At 41.2% G+C, this 25,306-nt stretch overlaps 1 protein-coding gene across 1 annotated transcript; it reads right to left on the reverse strand.

Annotated features, from left to right (window-relative positions):
- Positions 1-3,803: 3,803 nt before the first annotated feature.
- On the reverse strand, positions 3,804-13,466 carry mdfic2 (MyoD family inhibitor domain containing 2). Its single transcript, XM_036948355.2, has 4 exons — positions 13,235-13,466; positions 12,834-12,932; positions 7,224-7,445; positions 3,804-4,147 (listed from the first exon to the last, which is right to left on the reverse strand). Exons 1-4 carry the CDS (start codon positions 13,335-13,337, stop codon positions 3,891-3,893), a joined length of 681 nt encoding a protein of 226 aa, XP_036804250.1. The 5' UTR covers positions 13,338-13,466; the 3' UTR covers positions 3,804-3,890.
- Between the last annotated feature and the right edge of the window lie 11,840 nt (positions 13,467-25,306).

Below are 25,306 nucleotides of genomic sequence, written 5' to 3' on the forward strand. Positions count from 1 at the left end.
TTGTTCAAATGAGGCCATTAATTGGAGGCTGAGTCAAATCACCTGTCATTTCAGATGGGAATCAGCTGCTGATTGAAAGGTATCATAAAAGTCTGCCCAGGGCCTGGTTGGTACGGCTGTGCCTGCTGGGAGGGAGCTCCTTTTGTGCCTTGGCACACGCAGCCCACAGGCCCAGAGCTCACTCTACTTTCTCTACTGTAGATTGGGCCTGTGCTCTTGAGTGACACAGATCCACACACATGGCCCAAATATAGATTCAAGAAAGGCAGTAGTGTCAGGCTCAATTCCTGGAGGATGCTGTGGGAGTGTTAGTTTCTACTGCTCCAGTGCCTCTGGCCTAATTGGGTAGGATGCACATAGCACACACATGCCATTCCTCAAAGAGTAAGGTCAAGTTCATTTAAAGGAGTAATAGTGACATCAGACATGTAAACTAAACTGAGACAATAGCAAAAGTACAATCCACAAAATGCTTTTACATGTTCCTGTAATCATCTACAATTACCTTTCTCTGAAGCACAGCAGTTATCGAAAATAAGGATTGTGCATTCTTCAATATGGGTGTAATTTGAGATAAAAAGGAAAGATTTTGACAGACGAAATACAGGGCCTAATGAGAAACACATGCATCAACATTTGTGTCAGCAATGACGTATACCCAACCAACACACCCAAACAATCTTCACTTCTCCGACGGATACATTTTGCACTTCAAGGTACAGTAAGCAATACCTAAATGCACTTATAATGCTCCATTTGTTTTTTTAAATCACAGTGAAAATGTTGTCAATATTAACACAGAAAGAACATAAGAAAAACATACCTAAATTATTCCAACGGCACAGGGCTACATAAAGCCTTTGAAAGGAACACATCTCCAGGGAAGACATCTCCACACGGACTGAATCTTGAGAAAGAGTACACAAGATGCTGACAAACCTGCAGTTTGAAATAAAAAAAACGACTAAACACATTATGTTAATATTTAATGTTGCTGTTCCTCAGGAGGCCACTCTGAGTTGCATTAGGGCTGTGTGAGAGGGTCTGAGGGGAGGTTGTATTAGGGCTGTGTGAGAGTGTCTGAGGGGAGGTTGTATTAGGGCTGTGTGAGAGGGTCTGAGGGGAGGTTGTATTAGGGCTGTGTGAGAGTGTCTGAGGGGAGGTTGTATTAGGGCTGTGTGAGAGTGTCTGAGGGGAGGTTGTATTAGGGCTGTGTGAGAGTGTCTGAGGGGAGGTTGTATTAGGGCTGTGTGAGAGTGTCTGAGGGGAGGTTGTATTAGGGCTGTGTGAGAGGGTCTGAGGGGAGGTTGTATTAGGGCTGTGTGAGAGGGTCTGAGGGGAGGTTGTATTAGGGCTGTGTGAGAGGGTCTGAGGGGAGGTTGTATTAGGGCTGTGTGAGAGGGTCTGAGGGGAGGTTGTATTAGGGCTGTGTGAGAGGGTCTCAGAGTAGGTTGTATTAGGGCTGTGTGAGAGTGTCTGAGGGGAGGTTGTATTAGGGCTGTGTGAGAGGGTCTGAGGGGAGGTTGTATTAGGGCTGTGTGAGAGGGTCTGAGGGGAGGTTGTATTAGGGCTGTGTGAGAGGGTCTCAGAGTAGGTTGTATTAGGGCTGTGTGAGAGGTTCTGGGGGGAGGTCGTATTAGGGCTGTGTGAGAGGGTCTCAGAGTAGGTTGTATTAGGGCTGTGTGAGAGGGTCTGAGGGGAGGTTGTATTAGGGCTGTGTGAGAGGGTCTGAAGGGGAGGTTGTATTAGGGCTGTGTGAGAGGGTCTGAGGGGAGGTTGTATTAGGGCTGTGTGAGAGGGTCTGAGGGGAGGTTGTATTAGGGCTGTGTACTCTGGAGGAAGAGCCTGCATCACAAGAATAAAGCGATTGGGGCCTCAAACTCCAAAGAAAAACTCACATCCGATTAGAGAGCAGAGATGCATGTCAACATGCCAGCTAACACAGCAGATAACAAGATACACTTTATTTAATGCAAGTCTAGCATCACTAAACACAATAATGGAAAATTATCCCAGCACATCATTATACAACCACAATAACAAAGCCGATGTTAAAAGATTAGACTCTTTGCACACGTGATGTGAGTTCAGCTGTGAACAGTGGTGAGACGTGCAATATAATGGGTTAACACTATTCTGTGAGCAGCCATTTAACCGCATGCATGTGGTACAGTACAAAGCAATGACAGCCACTTGACCTCCTCCTGGACTGAGCTGGGACATCTAGCTGGGACATCCTGTGAACCGGGGCTCTAAAAGACAGGCCATTTGGATGTGATTAAAATGCATTAGAGATCCTAAAACCCATGCTGCTCCCCAAGCTATCAGGTAATTTGAAAGAGTTCCAGCGAGTTTAAGACGGGCAGATGTTTTCAGTTTAAGCCAAGCATCTGTTTATGCAGACACACTTTATGTTTAAAAAACCCACAAAGGACCTTCAATAGATTTTATGGTGCAGTATTAGCTGGAGTAGTCAGCTTTGTAATTGTGCCGCTGCAGTTAATAAGCAAATTGGTCACAAGCAGCGTTCTCATTCTGCACAAAATGCTTACTATACATGGTCATTAGGTGTCTGCATACAGTGCTACTATTTGTTCTACTGTACTGCGGTCTAGGCAGGAGTGTCACCAATTTAATTTTAGCATACTGTGGTTAAGTTCTTTTAAAACGTCAAGATCCAGTTTTCATACAATAGTTTAGCCTAAGGTTCACAATCAAAAGCTTTCGTGTTTTTTCACAAATACTCTCCATATGCATTTTCATATAAACCGGTATGATTTCGTAACTCTCAGCAAACAATACAACAGTATTACATGAGCTCAGTGTCTCAGACAACTGGGCTGTGACTTTCTTCTTGTTTGTACAGCAGGATTACACTGTTGGTCCTCACATCTGATAACAGAAAATAAATGTTTAGCGAGTAGAGAAACATAATAACCCTCGGTGTGCATGGTGCTGAAGAGTAGACGGGACCTATCTGCCTGACCTCCCAGAGAAAATAATAACCCTCGGTGTCCATGGTGATGAAGAGTAGACGGGCCCTGTCTGCTTGACCTCCCAGAGAAACAGATGATGCATTACTTCATGCTGCTCTTGCTGTGTACTTTACCTGGAGAGAGTGAGATACCCACCAATACTCCAGTGTCCATGTACTATTATATGACAAGGACCCATTTCAGATTGAAGTGATCCACACAGTCAGCCGCCACTTGAGAGGACCATCTTCACGAACAGAGTTCGATGGGACGAGTGTCCTAGACATGTCCTAGACATGCCATCTCCAACTGTTTCTGTGGTAACAATGACACTATATTGAAATAGACCTGTGAACACGAAAGGCTTTAAGATTTTTTTTGCATTTCAGAAAAAAAGAAAAGGGAACTGACATGCAGAAGCTGAGGTGTCTGTTGGTGTACAACACTTCAGGGGTGGAATCCACAACCCTCAGAGCAGGCATTGTCCACTGTGTACCTCACTGTTCTCTGCAGTTAGGACCTCAGCACACATAGGCTTAGATATGCTAACACATACAATACTACACATGCAACAAGCTAGGTCAATGTCGTGCTGATACAAGGTAACTAGTAAAGGTCATGGTTTGACCCGTCTAAAGGTCATGGTTTGACCCCTCTACCATCCTTCAGTGAATGCAAGTCCATGATGAAAAGGATTATTTATTTTGTTCATAGAGGTTGAAGAGCAGCCATTCTCTCTTAACTGCAAGGTGTGGCTGACTGTTAAAGCCTTGTACATTCCCAGTTCAACATCAGTCCAGGTCCCCATGTTAGCAGCATATTCTTAGGCCTATTTGTTGAACATATGCTGTGCCATGACTTCAGGTTCGCCCTAGCTTAGCCTCCTTGTTCTTCAGCCCATAACGTTAAGGATAGCTAGCGATAACAGATCTCAGAAAGCTCCATAGCCAGCTCCAGAAACTCACCTGTCTCTTGACAGGTGTCAAACAGGCCACAGTCAAAGTCAAAGTTACAGTTGCAGTCATTGCTAGGTATGGCCTCCACTGAGGAGGAGTACTGTCTGTAGGAAGGGCAGCAGCAATAAGTGACTTCATCACAGGAGTTTGGCAACATAAGGAACAGATCGTAGAACCTACAGAAGAGGCAGTTGAGGACAATCCCTGCACAGTCAGCTGAGAGGAAGAGGGAAAAACAGGGGAGAACATTAAGTGCGATCAGATTCTAGTACAACATTAAACTATACATAGATAATGCTGAGCCCTTTAACTTTATAAGTTGTTCATTTTTATTTAATTAATAACTGAAATTAGGACATACAGTGCCTTGCGAAAGTATTCGGCCCCCTTGAACTTTGCAACCTTTTGCCACATTTCAGGCTTCAAACATAAAGATATAAAACTGTATTTTTTTGTGAAGAATCAACAACAAGTGGGACACAATCATGAAGTGGAACGACATTTATTGGATATTTCAAACTTTTTTAACAAATCAAAAACTGAAAAATTGGGCGTGCAAAATTATTCAGCCCCCTTAAGTCAATACTTTGTAGCGCCACCTTTTGCTGCGATTACAGCTGTAAGTCGCTTGGGGTATGTCTCTATCAGTTTTGCACATCGAGAGACTGACATTTTTTCCCATTCCTCCTTGCAAAACAGCTCGAGCTCAGTGAGGTTGGATGGAGAGCATTTGTGAACAGCAGTTTTCAGTTCTTTCCACAGATTCTCGATTGGATTCAGGTCTGGACTTTGACTTGGCCATTCTAACACCTGGATATGTTTATTTTTGAACCATTCCATTGTAGATTTTGCTTTATGTTTTGGATCATTGTCTTGTTGGAAGACAAATCTCCGTCCCAGTCTCAGGTCTTTTGCAGACTCCATCAGGTTTTCTTCCAGAATGGTCCTGTATTTGGCTCCATCCATCTTCCCATCAATTTTAACCATCTTCCCTGTCCCTGCTGAAGAAAAGCAGGCCCAAACCATGATGCTGCCACCACCATGTTTGACAGTGGGGATGGTGTGTTCAGCTGTGTTGCTTTTACGCCAAACATAACGTTTTGCATTGTTGCCAAAAAGTTCAATTTTGGTTTCATCTGACCAGAGCACCTTCTTCCACATGTTTGGTGTGTCTCCCAGGTGGCTTGTGGCAAACTTTAAACAACACTTTTTATGGATATCTTTAAGAAATGGCTTTCTTCTTGCCACTCTTCCATAAAGGCCAGATTTGTGCAATATACGACTGATTGTTGTCCTATGGACAGAGTCTCCCACCTCAGCTGTAGATCTCTGCAGTTCATCCAGAGTGATCATGGGCCTATTGGCTGCATCTCTGATCAGTCTTCTCCTTGTATGAGTTGAAAGTTTAGAGGGACGGCCAGGTCTTGGTAGATTTGCAGTGGTCTGATACTCCTTCCATTTCAATATTATCGCTTGCACAGTGCTCCTTGGGATGTTTAAAGCTTGGGAAATCTTTTTGTATCCAAATCCGGCTTTAAACTTCTTCACAACAGTACCTCGGACCTGCCTGGTGTGTTCCTTGTTCTTCATGATGCTCTCTGCGCTTTTAACGGACCTCTGAGACTATCACAGTGCAGGTGCATTTATACGGAGACTTGATTACACACAGGTGGATTGTATTTATCATCATTAGTCATTTAGGTCAACATTGGATCATTCAGAGATCCTCACTGAACTTCTGGAGAGAGTTTGCTGCACTGAAAGTAAAGGGGCTGAATAATTTTGCACGCCCAATTTTTCAGTTTTTGATTTGTTAAAAAAGTTTGAAATATCCAATAAATGTTGTTCCACTTCATGATTGTGTCCCACTTGTTGTTGATTCTTCACAAAAAAATACAGTTTTATATCTTTATGTTTGAAGCCTGAAATGTGGCAAAAGGTCGCAAAGTTCAAGGGGGCCGAATACTTTCGCAAGGCACTGTACTATGAATGTATTAAGATGTCTATTTAAGGACATTATATTCCCAAAAATGTGACAGGAAAATGTTATCTCCTAAAAAAAAATTGCAGCCTAGACAATCCATAACTGTGACCCATTTAAAAGTCTGTGCTGTAATAAATGCTTCCAACAGCCAGCCCCTATACCTTGGGATTTGTCTTCAGGACATAGATCGACTGTGCTCCTAAAAGACCTGCATGCTGTCAGTCCTCACTTATTGTTTTGAACATTTTAAAAGCTTCCACGCTCTCCCTGGGCTTTCCTTTACACATGCATAATTTAGCAAATCACCTCTCACTCCTTTACAGGGAGACAACTGAGGAAGCTGTTTGGAGACGTAATCAATTACCATCAGCCTCTATGGGTCTTCCACTAGGAACATTCTAAAGTTGCACCGTGGCTGCTCTGAAACAACGTGCTGTGGGTCTTCCCAGCACCCTTGGCAAAAATGCTACCCTCTGGGTGCCATTTAACATGAGGTCACTGGGCTAAAATGATGACCATGAAGAGACAGCAATAATGTGGGTTGTTGTTGAGAAATGCATTGGGAGTTGGTCTTTATAACTGTTAATCAGTTAGAATTAGGAGATAATGCTATAATATAAACAGCTTTGCAACACACAAGTGCAGTATAACTAGCTATGCAACATATGCCAGGCTATTTGGATAAGTGTCCAAATACATTCTATAAACAAACAAAAAAAAAGGCTAACTTTCATAATCTATCCCATAAACCAACAGCTCTTCAACTATGTAGTGAAATATCATTTTGAATCAATTGCTTAATAAATATGTATCTAATCAGTGCATCGCAATTTTCCTTATCGATGTTTTAAATAATTCAAGTACATATGCAATCAATTGTGTTGCTTCATTAAGTGACAAATCTTTACATTATAGGATTTTCTTCTACTGTCGTTTCTGTATCTGAATTATTCACACATTTTAATAATGTATAATAAAAATGCATTTAAACATGCTTACAGCAGAGTAAAATATTAAGCTAGTAATAGGTCGCATTTTAAATTCTTACTAAGTAGTGGGCTACAGACATCATCAACCAGTAGTCTGTGGCTTGACCATACAGGATGTGAATTAAGTATACAGCTTTGTCTTGAGCTGCTTCACATCCTATTGATAATGTCCTGACTACCTGTTTCTAGAAGACAATTTCCATGAAACAGAGACCAGTGTTAGGGGAACTTTGTCTTTGTCACTTGGACTGTGGTGTGTATTATAACATTGTAATTGTTCAATCATGAGGCTGGTGTGAATGCAACTTGTGTGACTTACCTCCTGTGTCAGTCTGATGAGAGGAGGTGGAGAGAGAGTCTGATGAGGAGGAGTTCCTGCTGTACTTGTTCACAGTGAAAAGAGAAGTGGAGCTGTCCTTCTCCCTGGGCAGCTGAGGATCATGGGAGGCCTGGTCTGTGTCAGCTTTCCCTGGATCTGGCTCGTTCTCTGGAATGACGCTCAGCTTCCGGACACTGACTGGGGCCTCGCTAAGAACCTCCCCTATCAAACAGGAAATAATATATTCTGAGTATCCACACAATTGAGTATTAATTCCACCCATGCGCACGCACACACACAACTCTGTGGGGGGGACATAATATAATTTGTTATTTTTCAATTTCAGAATGTGAGGGGGACATGTCCCTCCCGTCCCCAGTGAAAGTTGCGCCCCTGTCCGTTTCCATTAAAATAAACTGTCATTCACAAAATACTTAACAGGGAAGCAGGATACACTGAAAAACAATGTAGCTATCCAGTGGGGGAAATTATTGATTGAAAACTCTTATAAAGAGTTTAGATTGAATAACCTCCCTTGAACTTGACAACTGTCCATTCCCCAGCACAGAATAACATCTAGGCTTGGTTTTAAACTATCCTCTATTGCAGCATAGTTTCCACAGCATAAATCTACACAGTGATGAAACCAGACATGCACTTCCAGCTGTTAGGGGCTTTAGCAGGTACCACTCTACAGTTTGGTTCCACTCTATCTTGTGATAGAGATGTGTGGTGGTCTAGGTAATTCAGTATAATTTCAGTACCTTGTAGTGTGCAAACTAGGATCACCTTCATGAATCTCCAAGCTGACAAGGTAAAAATCTGTCGTTCTGCCCCTGAGCAAGGCAGTTAACTCATTGTTCCCCAGGTGCCGTTCGACGTGGATGTCGATTATGGCAGCCCCCGACCTCTCTGATTCAGAGGGGTTGGGTTAAATGCGGAGACACATTTCATTTGAAGGCATTCAGTTGTACAACTGACCAGGTATCCCCCTTTCCCTTTCCCATTATGGGGTTGAACACTATTAGTGCTAACATTACTTAGAACTTTGCTGTATGTCTATATTTTCCAGCAATGCTAATCACTGAGAAGTGGTAGGAAGTGTTTATTTGTAACTTGTTCAATGTGCACAATTTATTTATTCTGAAAGCTAAGCCGCAGTGATGTACTGTACATCCCAGTTTTGGTATATTTCACTTTGATTCTGATGATCTCATCAGTTGTATCTCCAGTTTTACAGGGAACAGAATAGTTGATCTATCTGCTTTTCACAGACCGATTTCAATGCTTATTAATGAATTATTGCTTTGGCTGCTCTTCCCTGTTTATTTTTCTACCACCTATTCTAAATGACTTATTTACCATAACTTTTGTCTCCCTTTTATTTAACATGTAATGTCCTATGATTTATTAACATATTGGACACATTTTCCAAACAGGAATACACATTATTTTTTCTATACTAAGTAGTCAAAAGGAGACATAGTAGGAAAATGCATGGAGTTACAGAATCAATGAAGTCTGCCGCGTACCAGAGCTGAAAATCATTGAGATGCCCCTGGGTAAGCTAATAAATGAGGTAACTACTGCAGCTGGTCTGTGCCCATTAGCTAATAGAGAAATATGGCCTGCAGGCATGAGATACATTTTTTAACTGTTGCCTCCATGCTACACTTTCTACAATGCCTCTTTCAGAAGCTTTTTTCATGAAAAGTTGGGATGGAACTAGCTGCACTACATGACCAAAGTATGTGGACACCTCTTAACAGCCTCCACTCTTCTGGGAAGGCTTTCCACTAGATGTTGGAACATTGCTGCGGAGATTTGCTTCCATTCAGCCACAAGAGCATTAGTGAGGTCGGCTGCTGATGTTGGGCTATTAGGCTCTCAGTCAGCATTCCAATTCATCCCAAAGATGTTCGATAGGTTTGAGGTCAGGGCTCTTTGCAGGTCAGTCAAGTTCTTCCACACCAATCTCGACAAACCATTTCTTTATGGACCTCGTTTTGTGCTTGTGGGCATTATCATGCTGAAACAGGACACTGCCTTCCCCAAACTGTTGCCACAAAGTTGGCAGCACAGAATCATCTACAATGTCATTGTATGCTGTAGTGTTAAGATGTCCCTTCACTGGAACTAAGGGGCCTAGCCCGAACCATGAAAAACTTCCCCAGTCCATTATTCCTCCTCCAACAAACTGTTGGCACTATGCATGGGGGCAGGTAGCGTTCTCCTGGCATCCCCCAAACCCAGATTAGTCTGTTGTACTGCCAGATAGTGACGTGTGATTCATCACTCCAAAGAATTCATTTCCATGCTACAGAGTCCAATGGCGTCGAGCTTTGCACCACTCCAGCCGACGCTTGGCATTGCGCATGGTGATCTTAGGCTTGTTTGAGACTGCTCGGCCATGGAAACCCATTTCATGAAGCTCCCGACAAAAATCTATTGTGTTGACGTTGCTTCCAGAGGCAGTTTGGAACTCGGGAGTGAGTGTTGCAACCGAGGACAAATGATTTTCACGCACTACGCGCTTCAACACGCTGCGGTCCCATTCTGTGAACTTGTGTGGCCTACCACTTCGCGGCTCTAGCAGGGCAGAAATTTTACAAACGGATTTGTTAGAAAGGTGGCATCCTATGACGGTGCCTCATTGAAAGTCACTGAGCTCTTCAGTAAGGCCATTCTACTGCCAATGTTTGTCTATGGAGATTGCATGACTGTGCGCTCGATTTTATACACCTGTCAGCAACGGGTTTGGCTGAAATAGCCAAATCCACTCATTTAAAGGGGTGTCCACATACATTTAGCATCTCCCACCTGTAGCACACGCTCCAGCAGGTATATCTCTCTAGTCACCCCCAAAACCAATTCTTTCTTTGGCCGCCTCTCTTTCCAGTTCTCTGCTGCCAATGACTGGAACGAACTACAAAAATCTCTGAAACTGGAAACACTTATCTCCCTCACTAGCTTTAAGCACCAACTGTCAGAGCAGCTCACAGATTACTGCACCTGTACATAGCCCACCTATAATTTAGCCCTATCAACTACCTCTTTCCCAACTGTATTTTATTTATTTATTTATTTTGCTCCTTTGCACCCCATTATTTTTATTTCTACTTTGCACATTCTTCCATTGCAAAACTACCATTCCAGTGTTTTACTTGCTATATTGTATTTACCTTGCCACCAAGGCCTTTTTTGCCTTTACCTCCCTTCTCACCTCATTTGCTCACATTGTATATAGACTTGTTTATACTTTATTATTGACTGTATGTTTGTTTTACTCCATGTGTAACTCTGTGTTGTTGTATCTGTCGAACTGCTTTGCTTTATCTTGGCCAGGTCGCAATTGTAAATGAGAACTTGTTCGCATTAAAAAACATGTAAAAAAATCTGCTCCTGGTAGCCCGTTCAATCACCATGCGCACAGCTGAACATAGTGCAATAACAGAGAAGTGAGCCCGGATCTCAATCCCATTGAGCACGTCTGGGACCTGTTGGATAGGAGGGTGAGGTCTAGGGCCATTCCCCCAGAAATGTCCGGGAACTTGCATGTGCCTTGGTGGAAGAGTGGGGTAATATCTCCCAGCAAGAATCGGCAAATCTGGTGCAGTCCATGAGGAGGAGATGCACTGCAGTACTTAATGCAGCTGGTGGCCACACCAGATACTGACTCTTACTTTTGATTTTGACCCACCCACCCCCTTTGTTCAGGGACACATTATTCCATTTCTGTTAGTCATATGTCTGCGGAACTTGTTCAGTTTATGTCGCAATTGTTGAATCTTGTTATGTTCATACAAATATTCACGCATGTTAAGTTTGCTGAAAATAAACACAGTTGACAGTGAGAGGACGTTTCTTTTTTGTTTACTTAGTTTACTTAGCATGTTAGCTAGCTTTAACCCTTTTAGCTAACCCTTCAACAAAACCTAACTAAACCTAACCTAACCTTAACCCTTTAACCTAACTCCTAAACTTAGCGCTAACCTTGCGGACGACGCAACAGTGGTAGGCTTGATTACCAACAACGACGAGATGGCCTACAGGGAGGAGGTGAGGGCCCTCGGAGTGTGCTGTCAGGAAAATAACCTCACACTCAACGTCAACAAAACTAAGTAGATGATTGTGGACTTCAGGAAACAGCAGAGGGAACACCCCCCTATCCACATCGATGGGACAGTAGTGGAGAGGGTAGTAAGTTTTAAGTTCCTCGGCGTACACATCACAGAAACTGAATTGGTCCACCCACACAGACAGCATCGTGAAGAAGGTGCAGCAGCGCCTCTTCAACCTCAGGAGGCTGAAGAAATTTGGCTTGTCACCAAAAGCACTCACAAACTTCTACAGATGCACAATCAAGAGCATCCTGTCGGGCTGTATCACCGCCTGGTACTGCGACTGCTCAGCCCACAACCGTAAGGCTCTCCAGAGGGTAGTGAGGTCTGCACAACGCATCACCGGTGGCAAACTACCTGCCCTCCAGGACACCTACACCACCCGATGTCACAGGAAGGCCATAAAGATCATCAAGGACAACAACCACCCGAGCCACTGCCTGTTCACCCCGCTATCATCCAGAAGGCGAGGTCAGTACAGGTGCATCAAAGCTGGGACCGAGAGACTGAAAAACAGCTTCTATCTCAAGGCCATCAGACTGTTAAACAGCCACCACTAACATTGAGTGGCTGCTGCCAACACACTGACTCAACTCCAGCCACTTTAATAATGGGAATTGATGGGAATTGATGTAAAATATATCACTAGCCACTTTAAACAATGCTACTTAATATAATGTTTACATACCCTACATTATTCATCTCATATGTATACGTATATACTGTACTCTATATCATCTACTGCATCTTTATGTAATACATGTATCACTAGCCACTTTAAACTATGCCACTTTGCTTACATACCTTACATTACTCATCTCATATGTATATACTGTACTCGACACCATCTACTGCATCTTGCCTATGCCGCTCTGTACCATCACTCATTCATATATCTTTATGTACATATTCTTTATCCCTTTACACTTGTGTGTATACGGTGGTAGTTTTGGAATTGTTAGTTAGATTACTCGTTGGTTATTACTGCATTGTCGGAACTAGAAGCACAAGCATTTCGCTACACTCGCATTAACATCTGCTAACCATGTGTATGTGACAAATAAATTTGATTTTGATTTGAACCTCTAGTTTAGCTAATGTTAGCCACCTAGCTAGAATTCATAACATATCATACATTTTACGAATTCGTAACATTTATTGTAGAATGTTTAACAAATTCATAACATATTGAACGTTTTGCAAATGTGTAACATATAGTATGAAATGGGTGATGGATATCCACAAATTCATACATACCATATGAAACGTAACATATCATGCTAAATGAGTGTTTCGGATTTACATACAGAATAATACAAAATGCTCTGAGACTAGGTTGAGTAGTGTGTTCACTTGGCTGTATTGTATCAAGCCAACCATAATAGTTATATATGTAAATAATAAACAATGTCAGATATTTGACATTAAGAACATTGCTTTTAGATATTTGTTTCAATAAGATAAAGTTAATTAGTTTTAGAAAACTTACCATCTCTTACCAAAGAGCATTTATTTCCACCTTTCCTTTCCATTTCTTTTCCACGTTCATCCTCTGTTCTGGTTTTCTGATCTGCCATCAGATCCATTGCTGCATAAATCAAATATAGGCTGTATTAATAACACAGAATTGATTGATCATCGGTCAAAAACTTCAAATTACAGTTTTGGATAAACATTCATGCAGTGAAACAGTCAAGAGTTCAAAGGCAAACATATCTACAAGTTAATGAAACTGTTAATGCACTGTCTGTCTCTAGGATCACAAACCATCTGCTCATCCTCGAGATAACAGGTAGAATATGAAGGCAAGCAAGCATCAAATGTCAATCAATAGTTTTCTGCATCAAACCAATTCGTTGTGTGAATGAAAAGAAATGCAGCGTACTGTACCTGTGGAAACTGTCAGCAGATGGTCAGGCTCCTTGTGGACCGAATTCGCCGGGATCATCATACACACATCATGCACTCCTGCAATCTCTCGCGCAAGTTCCATTTGGCATGACCCAGACCCACCCTATCATTATGATGACGTTTGCAAAAGGCTTATAGCAACCTCTCTGCGTATACAGCTAACTGAACAAATACTTTCTGAAACCAGACTGTGAGTAGCCTACCAGCGTGTGAGAAATTAAGTGTCTCACGGCTCCAGGAGATGGCAAGATGGACAACAGTCTTATGTCAGACGAAGTCTGGTGTTTCATTTACAGCAGGGCTGTTCATTTCCGGTCCTGAATGGCCAAAACACTTCTGTTTTTCATCCTCTACTTCTAGGGCCAGCTCTAGCCTTTTGAAGGCCCTTAGCGAGATTTGGTTGGGGGGGAATCCAAAACCACCTTGCGCAAAAGATGTTTGTGGTCCACCTCTTGTCCTCTTGATGATGGTGAGAAAATAATGTATTTCAAAGTTAATTTCCTGCAATTCTACACATTTTACCATGGGCATAGAGACAATGTGGCCATTTTAAAGGCCCAGTGCAGTCAAAACATCATTTGCCTGTGTTTTCTACACTGAAGAAAAATATAAACATAACGTGTAACAATTTCAACGATATTACTGAGTTACAGTTCACATAAGGAAATTAGTCAATTGAAATAAATTAATTAGGCCCTTAGCTCCTGAGTGGTGCAGCGGTCTAAGGCACTGCATCTCTGTGCTAGAGGCGTCACTACAGACACCCTGGTTCGAATCCAGGCTGCATCACACGTGATTGGGAGTCCCATAGGGCAACAAACAATTGGCCCAGCGTTGTCTGGGTTTGGCCGGTGTAGGCCGTCATTGTAAATAAGAATTTGTTCTTCACTGACATGCCTAGTTAAATAAAGGTTAAATTAAAAATAAAAAAATATGGATTTCACATGACTGTTTGTCACAGATACTTAAGAAAAAGTTAGGGGTGTGGATAAGAAAACCAGTCAGTATCTGGTGTGACCACTATTTGCCTCATGTAGCGTGATTAGGCTGTTGATTGTGGCCTGTGGAATGTTGTCCCACTCCTCTTCAATGGCGGTGCAGAGTTGCTGGATATTGGCAGGAACTCTGTTGTATACGTTGATAAAGACCGTCCCAAACAAGCTCAATGGGTGACATGTCAAGTGAGTATGCATGGAAGAAGTGGGACATTTTCAGCTTCCAGAAATTGTGTTCAGATCCTTGTGACATGGGGCCATGCATTATCATGCTGAAACATGAGGTGATGGCAGTGGATGAATGGCATCACGGTATCTCTGTGTTCAAATTCCCATCAATAAAATGCAAATACAGTTGAAGTCGGAAGTTTACATACACTTAGGTTGGTGCCATTAAAACTCGTTTTTCAACCACTCCACAAATTTCTTGTTAACAAACTATAGTTTTGGCAAGTCTGGTAGGACATCTACTTTGTGCATGACACAAGTAGTTTTTCCAACAATTGTTTACAGACAGGTTATTTCACTTTTCATTCACTGTATCACAATTCCAGTGGGTCAGAAGTTTACATACACTAAGTTGACTGTCCCTTTAAACAGCTTGGAAAATTCCAGAAAATTATGTCATGGCTTTAGAAGCTTCTGATAGGCTAATTGACATCATTTCAGTCAATTGGGCGTACCTGTGGATGTATTTTAAGGCCTATCTTCAAACTAAGTGCCTCTTTGCTTGACATCATGGGAAAATCAAAAGAAATCAGCCAAGACCTCAAAAAAATGTGTAGACCTCCACAAGTCTGGTTCATCCTTGGGAGCAACTTCCAAATGCCTGAAGGACCCACGTTCATCTGTACAAACAATAATGCGTAAGTGTAAACACCATGGGACCATGCAGCCGTCATAACGCTCAGGAATGAGACGCGTTCTATCTCCTAGAGATGAACGTACTTTGGTGCGAAAAGTGCAAATCAATCCCAGAACAACAGCAGAGGACCTTGTGAAGATGCTGGAAGAAACAGGTACAAAAGTATCTATATCCACAGTAAAATGAGTCCTATATCAACATTACCTGAAATGCTGCTCAGCAAAGAAGAAGCCACTGCTCCAAAACCTATGGTTTGCAACTGCACATGGGGACAAAGATCGTACTTTTTGGAGAAATGTCCTCTGGTCTGATGAAACAAAAATAGAACTGTTTGGCCATAATGACCATCGTTATGTTTGGAGGAAAATTGCTGGCATCATGAGGCAGGAAAATTATGTGGATATATTGAAGCAAAATCTCAAAACATCTGTAAGGAAGTTAAAGTTTGGTCACAAATGGGTCTTCCAAATGGACAATGACCCCAAGCATACTTCCAAAGTTGTGGCAACAAAGTCAAGGTATTGGAGTGGCCATAACAAAGCCCTGACCTCAATCCTATAGAACATTTGTGGGCAGACTTGAAAAAGCATGTGCGAGCAAGGATCCTACAAACCTGACTCCGTTTCACCAGCTCTGTCAGTAGGAACGGGACAAAATTCATTCATTTATTGTGGGAAGTTTGTGGAAGGCTACCTGAAACATTTGACCCAAGTTGCACATTTTAAAGGCAATGCTACCAAATACTAATTGAGTGAATGTAAACTTCCGACCCACTGGGAATGTGTTGAAATAAATAATAGCTGAAATAAATCCTTCTCTTTACTATTATTCTGACATTTCACATTTTTAAAATAAAGTGGTAATCCTAACTGACCTAAGACAGGGACATTTTTACTATGACTAAATGTCAGGAATTGTGATAAACTGAGTTTAAATGTATTTGGCTAAGGTGTATGTAAACTTCCGACTTCCACAGTATGTTTGTTGTCTGTAGCTTATGCCTGCCCATACCATAACCACACCGCCACCATGGGGCACTGTGTTCACAAGGTTGACATCAGAAAACCACTTGCCCACACAACTTGCCCACACATCTGACATCTGCCCGGTACAGTTGAAACTGCGATTCATCCGTGAAGAGCACACTTCTCGAGCCTGCCAGTGGCCATCGAAGGTGAGCATTTCCCCCCTGAAGTCAGTTACGACACCGAACTGCAGTCAGGTCAAGACCCTGGTGAGGATGATGAACATGCAGATGAGCTTCCCTGGGATGGTTTCTGACTGTGCAGACATTCTTTGATTGTGCAAACACACAGTTTCATCAGCTCTCCGGGTGGCTGGTCTCAGATGATCCCGCAGGTTAAGAAGCCGGATGTGGAGGTCCTGGGCTGGCGTGGTTAAACGTGTTCTGCGGTTGTGATGCCTGTGAGATGTATTGCCAAATTCTCTAAAACGACTTTTGTTGAGAAATGAGCATTCAATTCTCTGGCAACAGCTCTGGTGGACATTCCTGCAGTCATCATGACAATTGCAAGCTGCCTCAAGACATGTTTCATCTTTGCATGAGACATTTGTCACATTGTTGTGTGACAAAACTGCACATTACTTTTGTAATTGTGGCCTTTTATTGTCCCCAGCACAAGGTGTACCTGTGTAATGATTGTGTAATGATCATGCTTTTCAATCAGCTTCTTGATATGTCACACTTGTCAGGTGGATGGACTATCTTTGCAAAGGATGAATGCTCACTTACAAGGATGTAATCACATTTGTGCCTAAAATCTGAGAGAAATAAGCTTTTTGTGTGTATTTAACATTTCTGGGATCTTTTATTTCAGCTCATGAAACATGGGTCCAATACTTTACATGTTGCGCTTATATTTTTGATCAGTATATATATATCTCCATACTCTCAGGTTGGAATACTACTGTGAAATTGTGAACATGATGATAATGCCCTTTTAGTGTAAGAGCTGTTTGAAAAGCTCGCCAGAAATGTCAGCCTATTTTTCAGTCTCATGGCTTTCTGCCAATAGCAGCTAATTTTCAGTGTTCCTCCTCCCACTCAGACCACTCCCAGACAGTCATAGCAAAATAAAAACTATCACAGTAAGGTACTTAATTGTTACCTAGAAATGATTTGAGAATGAGATAAAAACGGTTGCATTGGACCTTTAAAGCAAGTTTTCTGCAATTCTACACATTTTGCTATGGGGTGGAGAGATTTTTTGTAGTTTTAAGAGCTCATTTCCTGCAATTCTGAACATTTTGCAATGACTTATGCAATGTTTATATGATATCTGAGTGAGAATGACTAACAAAATCAATGGGGCCCACTGGAGGTCGGGGCCCCTGGGCATGTGTCCTGCGTGCCCGATCGGTATTCGGCCATGATTACTACAAGTTTAGACCCTGCCTGCCTGGTCGATATTCGGCCATGATTACTACAAGTTTAGATAGCTGGCTACACTAACTACCAATCTAAAAATGTTTGGTTAATTGAGTGACTGTCAGTGACTGACATAGCAAGAGAAGAACTGCTGATGCACAACAGGACTTAAAATTTGCCTTGTGTATTCTACTATTCTTACTCTCAATAGTAAGTTCCTAATTCCTACCGGAATTGAACCGCACTGATTTACAGCAAGGCAATCAGTGGTTGGCAGTTGACTTGAATATACAGATGGATGCAGAAAAAAATAAGAAAAGCTAGAACTATCTTGCAAAAACTCTTAGCTAAGATTACTTTATTGGTCAATTGCGAAATTTGACTTCCCTTTTTAACCCAACCCCTCTGAAAGACACACAAACATACACGTGTGTGTGTATTGTTTTGTAATGTTAGGTATTACTGCACTGTTGGAGCTAGAAGCACAAGCATTTCGCTGCACCTGCAAGTTTGTGTACGCGGGAGTAAATGAAGATACAATACCTTCAGAAAGTGTTCACACCCCTTGACTTTTTCCACATCTTGTTGTGACAAAGTGGGATTTTTTGTCAACGATCTACAGAAGATACTCTGTAATGTCAAAGTGGAAGAAAAATTAATCCATAAAAAAATACAAAATAATGAAAAATTAAATATTAATGTGCTTTATCTTGTATTCAACCCCCTGAGTTAGAATTACCTTTGGCAGCGATTACAGCTGTGAGTCTTTCTGGGTGTCTCTAAGAGCTTTGCACACCTGGATTGTGCAATATTTGCCCATTATTCTTTTTTAAATTCTTCAAGCTCTGTCAAGTTGGTTGATGGTTATTGCTAGACAGCCATTTTCAAGCAGATTTAAGTCAAAACTGTAACTGGGCCACTCAGGAATATTCCATGTCTTGGTAAGCAACTCTAGTGTATATTTGGTCTTGTGTTTAAGGTTATTGTCCTGCTGAAGGTGAATTTGTTTCCCAGTGTCTGTTGGAAAGAAGACTGAACCCGGTTTTCCTCTAGGATTGTTCCTGTACTTAGCTCTATTCCATTTATTTTTATCCTAAAAAAAACTCACTAGTCCTTGCCGATGACAAACATACCCATAACATGATGCAGCCACGACCATTCTTGAAAATATGAAGAGTGGTACTCTCTGATGTGTTGGATTTGCCCCAAACATACTGTAACACTTTGTATTCAGGACATAAGTTAATTTCTTTGCCACATTTTTTTCAGTTTTACTTTAGTGCCTTATTGCAAATAGGACGCACATTTTGGAATATTTTTTATTTTGTCATTTAGGTTTGTATCGTAGAGTTATTACGATGTTGTTAATCCTACCACAGCCATTATTATTATTTTAAAAGATGTATTTAACCTTTATTTAACTAGGCAAGTCAGTTAAGAACAAATTCTTATTTACGGCCTACCCTGGCCAAACACTAAACCGGACAACGCTGGGCCAATTGTATGCCGCCCCATGGGACTCCCAATCACGGCCGGTTGTGATACAGCCTGAATCGAACCAGGGTCTGTAGTGACGCCTATAGCACTGAAATGCAGTGCCTTAGACCGCTCTGCCACTCGGGAGCCAAAATGTAGTAACTATTTAAAGTCACCATTGGGCTCATGGTGAAATTCTTGAGTGGTTTCCTTTCTCTCTGGCAACCGAGTCTGGAAGGAAGGCTGTATCTTTGTGGTGACTGGGTGTATTGATACACCATCCATGCAAGGATAGATTGAAATCGAGCTGCATTAACATTTCTCAGAGTTTACAAGCTATACCAATTTACACTAATTAGACTCACCATTAAAGTTGCATTTAAAATTATGCCCTGCTGTGTTTGCATTGGTTTAGAGCACAAGAGGCATGCTAATTGAAAAATTAAGATGCAAGAGTATTTGCCTACGTGGTTCCCATAATGCCTTGTTCAAATGGTAGGACTCCTGAGGAGAACTTAGACTGAGGACTTTTCTCATGTTTTAAACACACACACACAGATTTGTAATTTAAATTATCTTTAAGTATACTAACGTATAACATGATTGTAACTATTAGTATTTCACTAAGACCAAGCTATGTGATTGTGTGTCATTCATAATTATTGTGATCTTCCCCATCAGTTGGCTTGTTATCACTGTGACAGCTGGTTTTCATATATCATATATCTATGTCAGTCATACATCAAGCAGGTGAGTATGCACAATTTAGCTTTCATTGAAGTGTAGGCTACTTAACGTGAAATGTGTTTTGGACCAGAGACTACAAAAAAGTCACAGTGGCTGACATTGCACCCATTAGAGCTTTCCTTAATGTATTGTGTGATGGCCTGGAGTCTGAGATCAAGTTCAGGTAAATTAGAGTACATCTAAATGGGAGTTTACCTACTGATTCACAGCACTTGTAATGCGCTCCATTATTTACAACAGTAAGCATGTATTTTTATTACTCTCTCTCTCTCTCTTTCTCTCTCTCTCTCGCTTTCTCTCTCTCTCTCTCTCTCTCTCGCTCTCTCTCTCTCTCTCTCTCTCTCTCGCTCTCTCTCTCGCTCTCTCTCTAGCTCTCTCTCTCTAGCTCTCTCTCGCTCTCTCTCTCGCTTTCTCTCGCTCTCTCTCTTGCTCTCTCTCTCGCTCTCTCTCTCGCTCTCTCTCTCTCTCGCTCTCTCTCTCTCTTCCCCCTCTCTCTTTTTCTTTCTCCATCTCTCTTTCTCAGTGGTTATATGTGGTCATGATGACAGGTGTTTCATAGAAACAGTTGAATGGCCAGGGTTGTAGGAATGTTCAGCAGTCTCAATGTCATAGTTAACAGAACATAGGGTCAGAGGTGCATCTTGTCCAATGAGGTCTATGGAGGATAAATGTCATAGACAGATATGTTGAAAAGACAAGCCTCCCTGTCACCTTGAAACAAAGACAAAGGGAGAACTGATGTCATATTCAACCTAAGTCTTTTATTTCAAAAGAGTTACATTGGGCTGGATACCTTCACCTGTTTGGTCACTTTTATAGCCTATGTTAATCGTGCACAGGTAAATAAACAGTGTAAACCACACATTTCAAGAACACGAGGAGCAATAGTTAGAGTTTGTTCGTGTTTGAATAATTTCAGAACTGTAAATGGAGCCTTAACGCTGTATAATTCCAAATGACAAAGAGAATGACTAAGAAGCGTATTTTAAGCCGCCGGCTTGACATTTGTTTATGGACATCAATGAACCAGTAAACTAACAGAGGTAGAAATGCTACTTAGTGCAAAAAGCGGCTAGTGAATTCTGCCTCCAATACTAACATTAAAGTGTTTCCATACAGGATTAGGTATTAATCCCTCACGGATCACCATGGAGAATTGGCCCTTGCTTGAGAGGGGATGAAGCACGAAATCAAAGAAGTCTTTTCTCACCGACTTTGAATGATCTAGGTATGTCGCATTGGGAATGTATATTTAAGTGTGTAGTTTTCGTAGGAGTTATGCACAGGGTTATTTTACATTACCACTGAGATTACCATAGTACTCTTTCAGTGCCCTGGGCATCTTTTCCTACCTTCTTTACTGATCCACTTACAGTAGTCCTCATTTCCTGTAGGCATACATCACCTTATGATACCTTTAGGGAGTATTCCAGCCCAACTCATTCACTACTCAACAATACCAGCTCTCTCTAATTGAACAAGTCTCAATTTACTTCAACACCTTGAACATGTCCAAGGACACCTGCCTACAATACCTCTATGACAGTCAAATCACACTGTAGAGAAAACTCATGACAGTATATGACTCAAACCAACTGGGGATTGTCTCTGTCTTCAGTCGGGGAGGATATGTGGGTTTCCTAAAGTTTATTTCACTGTACAGTACTCAACCAAATAGTCTTTATTTAATTCATTATAATTTATTTGGTGGTCTTCAAGTGTGATAGGTTTGTAAAATGATTGATCTGCATTTGGAGATGAAAGAGTTTGGCTAATTCCTTTGTTCTGTCTGATGATTTTTCACCACTGGCTTATTGAAAACGTATTTATGGCTTTAAAAATGTTTCTCATTCATCCAATAATGGTTAGGTCTTAAAACTAATGATGGATATTGGCTTCTTTTAGTTTATTCCTCAGTAGAAACGTATAACAAAACTGAGTATGAATGGTACCTTTAAAATGTGACAAAACCTACTGTAGGCCTATCCCATTGCATATATGCAAATCAAAGAGAACTGTATTTGAGACACTCGTGATTTTTGTACTAAGCAAGCCTGCCTAGTACTGTTGTCACATTTTGTTAATTGAAAATCCCTGATGGACTGTGAAATGACTATTGTTAAAGACCAATTTGAGTCACATAGATAATCAATGTTAGCAATGACATAGAGTAGCCACCTGCTGAATGTTTCAATTGATCTTTGATGCTTTTTCACCAATAAGCAGTTTAAAATGACTAATTGTGTGTGGCTAAGAGTAGCCGAGGCGTTTACTATTAGCGTAATGATGATATGACATAAGTATTGTCTTGTTGGTATTGCGCAAGACATATTATGATTGGGTTTAGCCGGTGCACATTATGAGATGCTTCCTAAGTAGTGTTAATAAAGAAACCCTGGTGGCTGTGTCAGAGCCATAATAAGGGTTGTGATTCATATATACTTTAAGAGTCAAGGGTAACAGTGGGTGAGACCTGTATTTGATTGTATTTGCCCTTGCTATTAAAGGGATCCTGTCTCGGTCCTGTCTGTGGTTCTTTAGTCAGACCATACCTCTGAGTGTGTTCTCTGCTCTGGTGCTAGTGTCTCATTGATACACCAACACCATTTTTGCACATTGTCATTTTATCTCTCTCACTATCGCCAATTATATGGACTCAGACACATCTCATTGTGAAGGGGTTAATTGGGACATCTAAAATCCACCCCCCTCTGTTTAAGTATGATAGCTATCAAATGTAGTTTGCACACTACTGTGTTGTATACTTTTTAGGCTTCTCACAAGCCAAAAGTGGTCACGGGACATTGCCTTTCGGGCCGTTACTGTGCTAACACTCTAAACCACTGGGCTACCTGCTGCCCTCTGCCACCCTGACCTAAAGTCACATACACACCCACACTTGCACACATGGGCACACTCACACATACTCACAGACATCTTGTTTTATTTTTCAAACAAAAGAAACACAGTCCCTCAGCTACAGTATATAGCTCAATACACTGCAAAGTTGTGTGCAGCATTGGCACATTTTCTTTAGCCATTCCCTTTTTCATTGGAGTAACATGAAGTTCTCCCCATCTACAAGTTAGTTTTCCAGCCAAATATTGACTTTGGGATCTGATTATTAAGCAATTTCCCCAAAACTTCAAATTACTTCACTCAACAATTATTTTAAAGATGTTATAAGACCCAGTAGACCCCCAAGGTCTTGGAACCGATTATGCAAAGAGATAATTGCTATGAAGATTTTTTTTTTAAATTAAATTGGTTTGACAAACCTATAAGTTGTTAACTACTGCTCAGTGCAAAAGAATACATTTGCTGACGAGGCCGCAAAGATCCAGAGCAGGAAGCCTTTTTCCGTGTGCTCAGGTGGGCGGGAGGTATCGCTCTCTTTATTATCACAGCTAATGGTGTTCCAGATCTGTCCTCAATTATAGAGGATGAGATGAACAATTAATGAATAATTATTGTGATAGATAAATTGTGCCACGTTCAGCAGTTCCGGAGATGGAATGAAAGGAAACACAGATACAGGGTATTGACCAACAGTGGCCCCTCTTTCTCTCTCTCCATGTAGAGTGTAATTTCAGGTTCACACCCAGATATGTCCCGTGTCTCCTAGCCTCTCTTAACTGCCGATGCATCACATGGAGTCTGGGTGTTTGCTGATTTACTGTGTGTAAAGCCAATGTTGCTTAAAGAGTGTGCAAAAAAAAGGATATTCATCGCTCTTTTCCTCATAGAAAATTGTTTTTTCCTTTTAGGTAAAATGTACAATGCCTGAAAAATGATACATGAACAAAGTACTTTTGAGCAGAGGCTGAATTGTATAATTTTCCCATAAACTTGGAGCGTTTAAGTGTAGAAAGGAGGAATTATATGGCTATGAATGGCTTCCTTAATAGTGATATCACTTCTCTGAACAAAAGAGTGAGCCTGGAGTGCGGACTTAGCTCGATTGGCCATTTCCCTGGCGTCCATTAAGGTCACAGCACTGCGCCAGCATGTAGGAGAGTGCATGAGTGACAACACAGGGCCAAAGACCAATGGAGCACTTTTCCACAAACCTCGTTAAGTCTGAAATTACAAAAAAAATAATAGCTATTAAATTAATTGCAGTCATAATCTCGTAAAATATGTGTCTAAAAATGATATGCAGTTCGATTAACACATAACATGGGTGTCAAATCTGCAATAAAACCCTGATCAATAAAACAATAACCATGTTGTTAAAAGCAGTCATTGAAAGGTGTTGCGGGGGATGTGTCCCAGGGGTGAGCAACCCTTTTAATATAAACGGATTTCATCTTTCCACTATGTCACCTAAATCACCTCAATGTTTGTGTATACAATTATAATAAGGTAATAAATTGGAGCAATGGATGGATTACGAACGCTCTCTTCGACCCCATATATCAGGCTTTGTCAAGGGCCCAGAAAATGTATGTCTAACAATCTGTTGATTACAGTGTGGTGTGAGGAAAGCTCAAGAGAGGGAAGATTATGTCTGTTGCAGGATAAAACATTTTTAACATATTGTTGTGTTTAAATCAATACGTTTTAAATGAGCACTAACGACTGCAATTCATTTGACTTTAAGAATCTACATTTTAAAAGTTATCGCATGTATCCTGATTTAATGAATGGTTTAATATGTTTTCCTCTTGGCACTGACTATAACGTCTAAACGACTGGTCTTTTATCTTGAAAATGGGTGAGAGAAGACAGGGTTTATTTGGAGTGTTGAGAACATGATAACGTTTAAGTTGAAGGGCATATTTGTATTAAAGACAGGGGAAGAAACGTCATGAGTGGATCTCCATACAGTTGCGCCTGCTTCCTTACCACGTAAAAAAAAACGTTCCATGCCCCTTGAGATATTGTTTTTTTATCAGTGTGTTTATATTAAATCATTTGAGTTGGGATGTCAATTTGAAAATGAAATCGTCTCTGCCAGAGACTCATTCAAATTGGAAATTAATGGTATGGCAATTAAAAGCCGGGTACAGTATTTGGCAAAATGATGATAATGATTGTAGCTAGAGGTGTGAATATTGCAGGGAATGGCTATTAACACTAGCACAGCATTTCCATTGGAAAACGTCAGTGTGTTTCAGCAGTATCAGCAGCAGTGTCACACTTGTTTGGATGATTCTCATCTGATATATTCTCTAAAGCATGTCTCTCCTCACTACAAAACATGGCTGAAATAACCCTTCCACTCTTTGCCCTGCTATTTACCAGAAATCAGATGACAGCTTTGTATTCCTCTTTCATCACCAACAAAGCAATTAAAGCTATAATAGTGTATGTCAACCTAACATATGAATATTTACTTCTATTACAACAAGATACAATTTGTGTCCTTCCATTACTGACACCAAGCAAACAGCCTTTTGTAATGTTTGCTCTCGTGCTGGAGTGCAAATGTAAGGAATGGGTCCCATATAGTGTACTGGTAATTGAGTGATTTATCAGCTCGTGTTGCGAATAGCTATAGGCTAAGTGTGGTTGAGATTCACAATTACCAACAGACACAACATGGTGTTTGTCTGCTCATGATTAATGCACTGCAT

The sequence above is a fragment of the Oncorhynchus mykiss genome, chromosome 17 (assembly GCF_057628025.1).
Source record: "Oncorhynchus mykiss isolate SJ-2025 chromosome 17, ASM5762802v1, whole genome shotgun sequence".
Taxonomy (NCBI): domain Eukaryota; kingdom Metazoa; phylum Chordata; class Actinopteri; order Salmoniformes; family Salmonidae; genus Oncorhynchus; species Oncorhynchus mykiss.